This window comes from Morone saxatilis, unplaced genomic scaffold, assembly GCF_004916995.1.
Source record: "Morone saxatilis isolate NCDOM2014 unplaced genomic scaffold, NCSU_SB_2.0 Contig6, whole genome shotgun sequence".
Lineage (NCBI taxonomy): Eukaryota > Metazoa > Chordata > Actinopteri > Moronidae > Morone > Morone saxatilis.
Genome location: NW_023340206.1, coordinates 8,296,096 through 8,300,075, shown reverse-complemented (window position 1 = coordinate 8,300,075; position 3,980 = coordinate 8,296,096). Strand labels below are relative to the sequence as shown.

Here is a 3,980-nt window from a genome sequence, read left to right as displayed (position 1 = left end):
TATGTTCCCTGTGCAGAAAATCCAGTCTAAGCGTATTTCCAGACACAGTCAAAGAATGATGATTATAGTTCATGTTACTTTTTGTTTCTATCTCGTTCTCTACTTTTGATTGTTGTGGTACACTGCTGCCATCTATTGAATCTGCTGTTGTCTACATCCACTATTGAAACCTTTTAGTGTTTGTAACCAAAGAATCTTGCAGTGCATTTGTTTTAAATATACAGATGGTGCTTTTATCATATGGCTGATGTTTGTGTGTTTATTTATATATGCTTCATATATTGCTGTCTTTTTCAGTGAAATGTTTAAATTGTTATTCACATTTCAGGCTCTGCCAATAATGAATTAAAAATAAAAAAGCTTTGCAACTTTCCCTGCATTGACTGATTTAATCTTGTAGAGCTGTGGTTGCACAGGGTACTCCTAACCAATAAAATAATTAATAACTTATCTGTCATATGGAAATGATAATTTAAAGTTTTTGATTTGACAACATTTGTGAAAAACACAGAAAAGATAACTAATTATATGATGCTGGAAATGGGCGACATGACACATTTTAATAACAGAGAGAGTTGCTTCTTATAAAAAAGTAACCCAGTGTCATGTACAGTCTCCTTGAGTACAGATACAAAACATCATTGATATTTACATACATTTACATTTACATACACCATTGCAATGGTGTGGCCCAGCTGGATGTTCACTGACAAATGGTCCAATTACACTGTAATCAATTATTGTTATTTAATCTAACAGCAACACCAAATGACCAATGACCAGTTAACTTTAGCTATTGAATACAATTTATTTTAACATAATAATAACACCTGATTGCAATGAAAGGTGATATGTTATAAATTATAATATTGTTCTGCAACATGTTCTGTATTTTAATTTGATATACCAACAGTCACTTTTCTTGTTATGGCTTTTAAATGTTTTATTATTATTATTATTATTATTATTATTATTATTATTATTATAAGTAGTAGTACACTGTATTTGTAGAAACACGTTGTAACATTATTTGTCCAGCAGGTGGCAAACATGGGGCACAAACACAAAGCACGTGCTAAAGACAAAAATGTGAAATAAAATGTAAAATTTAGTAACATTTTTACATCGCACCATCTTGACACGGGTGTTACTGGAATATCTGTTTAATTTAAGCGTGAAGTTAAATAGTTAAATAGTTTTTACCAGCTTTTTGCCACGGAAGTAAGACAGCAGGACTCCAATTCCCAGAAGTCAACGCGATGTGACGGTGGCTATAAGCGCTGCAGCGTCAGGAGTGCACGAGGTATGTAACGTTAACTGAATTTTGTGCTTATAAATTACGCCAAATAAAATGAAAGTAAAATAAAAATTGCGCTTCATTAACGGAAAACCAGCTTGTTGTTGTGTCATCGAGCTTCCGGTTACTCGCTACAGAGTTTATATTATTCTCTTTTGTGCTAGCTAAAGCCACAAGAATGCATTGTTTTTAAACCTAAATACTGCGATACAGCTAAGTTAACTACAACCTCACACCTGTATTTCACTGTGGTTGTCCTGCACAAACAGCACGACCACAGCCAGGTTGAGCACATTAGCAGCGGACTGCAGCAGTCAGTGGAGCCCTGGCATGCTAACACACTGTAATCCAGTGACTGGCTTGTGTAACTTGTTTGCATCGCACCTTTAAAATCTTCACACGTAAGTCTTTCCTCAGGAGCACACTGGGTTTTATATACCTTGTTTACACTTTTATGTCTTTCTTCAGAAAGTACAGTTCCTTGGAAATGTGTGTTCGAGCATGATCCTGAATTGTCTAGCAGATAATCTCACTTGTTTGAGTTGAGAGCTGAAATGGGTGATGTTTTTAAATGTATTTATCTTTATTTTCATTCTCTTCTATGAAGGCATTTTGGGGTTTTAGACCTCTGGACAGGCTGATCACTCTATTTGTGGGAGAGCAGCCAGGATTTATATAGTTGTAACTATTGCATCACTCGCCAACTATTTTGATAATTGATTTGATTCTGATTTTTTAAGAGAAAAGTGACCAAATTGTCTGATTTCAGCTTATCAGATTTGAATATTTTCTGTTTTTTTTTTCTGTGGCAGTAAAATTAATATATTTCGGTTGTTGACAAAACAAGACATTTCCAAGTTCCCTTGGGCCTTGATCGTTTTATGGACCAAACAACAAATCGTTTTATTGAGAAAGTTATTTAAAGATTAACCGATAGTGTATGTTATCGGCAGTTATACAGGCCTAATTTAAGGCCGTGGACATTTTCCACTATTTCTTTTATACTTTAGACATCAAACAATTTGATTAATTAAGAAAATAAGCTGCAGACTTATGAGTAAAGACCATGATTGTTGAGCTAAAGCAGTGTGTTACAGTTTGCTTCCAAAGTATAAAAACACAGTTGTGCTCTAAAGTCTGCTGCACTGGGTCAAAATAGTCAGACTAACTGACGACATTGTTATCTTTGCAGGTTAACAATGACACCAGACTCAGCTGCTGGATAGCTTGCTGTCGGGTAAAATGTCACAGCGTGGAATGGAGCAAAGGTCAACATTTTCTCTTACATGCAAATGGCAGCATGTAGCACTTTAACTACATTTTCATCACCCTGTTAGATGGTTCATACTCACCGTTTCAGTATTCTCTCGAATGGGGAGGCCGACAGGTTGAGAGGATACCACAGTGTGAGTGACGTTTTCAACCCCCGACTGCGCGGTTTGTTTGTTCTGTTTCAAGTAGGAAGTGTGCAGCTTTTCAAGTGGAAACAAATCCTCACATGGTGGTTTGACAGAGCACAAAAGTTACACTCTGCATCAAAGAGTGGTCCACAAACCCAGCTGACACAATGGTAGCGGATGACACAGCTGGAAGTGGGGACAGATCAGACGGGGAGAAAGAAATGGACCCGAAGTTGCCTGCATCTGAAGACGGAGACGTAGACATGGCTGTCTCTGCTTCTGAGGGCCCGTCTCCCTCCGAGGGTCCCCCAGAGGAAGTCAGGGAGCCCAGAAAGTGGAAGTGGGCTGTGATATTCTTGTGTTTCTATGGGTTTATGTCATCGATAAAGCCCGGGGAGCCCTTCATCACGCCATATCTGCTCAGCTCTGAGAAGAACTTCACCAGGGTACAGGTACGTGGCATCCTCAGACTGAAATGTGTTTGATTTTGTGCAGGTACTTTTGTGTTTTGTTGAAGGAAAATAAGAGCGGTATAACCACATTTGAAAAATCGTATTATTAAAATACAATAATGAAAAATGGAAGACTGTCCAGTCATGCAGAGTTGCACTCCAGGCCATTCAGTACAGAATACAAGTTAACCTCTAAGACTCTTTCATAGGTTTTTCTCCATAAAGTCCAGCACTCATTCATTACACAGTAGAAGTAATGAGTGCCACCATGGGGAGTTTGCTGATCCATCTTACTGTGGTCAAAGTTCACATTCCTCCAAAGTGGGTCAGTGTAATAGGCTTGTGGAGGACTGTGATTTGTAGATTTAGATCACTATTTTGTTTGATCTTTCTTTTTTTTCCTTCTCTGAATCGGCCATGACCTCGTACCGAGAGCGGATTAGTTTTAGTATTACAGATTTGTTGTGTTCACCTTAATGTTTGTTAATATCTCAATCAGCGTCACTCCCATTTCCAATAAATTCCAAGACAGATTCCAGGGAATAGGCTGCCCTGGCCTTAAATGATCCCTCATCATCTGTTATCTGTGATTACACATGAAGCCCAACGTTGCCAATGACCTAACGCTGGTCTTGGTGATCTCCAGTTTCTCTTACATGAAATCAAATGTGATAATAGGCCTGTCGCGATATGCGATAAATCAATTAATCGCACGATAAATAAAATGAGCTCGATAATTTTTTCGGCCGCGATAATTTCCATTTACATGCTTGTTTGTTTTCCTCGTCTCTCTCTACCAAAGAGACTGGATGACCACTCCGGTGCATCGGT

General features: G+C 38.1%; 1 protein-coding gene across 2 annotated transcripts in view; it reads left to right on the top strand.

The window, feature by feature from the left end:
- Positions 1 to 1,223: 1,223 nt before the first annotated feature.
- slc19a1 (solute carrier family 19 member 1) overlaps positions 1,224 to 3,980 on the top strand; it is a 10,326-nt gene continuing 7,569 nt past the window's right edge. The window contains exons 1-2 of one of the 2 annotated variants that reach the window (XM_035677860.1): positions 1,224 to 1,303; positions 2,490 to 3,149. In XM_035677860.1, the coding sequence (XP_035533753.1) occupies positions 2,865 to 3,149 (285 nt within the window). In that variant the 5' untranslated portion in view covers positions 1,224 to 1,303; positions 2,490 to 2,864. Of the gene's footprint in view, positions 1,304 to 1,398; positions 1,699 to 2,489; positions 3,150 to 3,980 lie in introns of those variants that run through there. The other variant, XM_035677862.1, reaches the window with a different exon arrangement.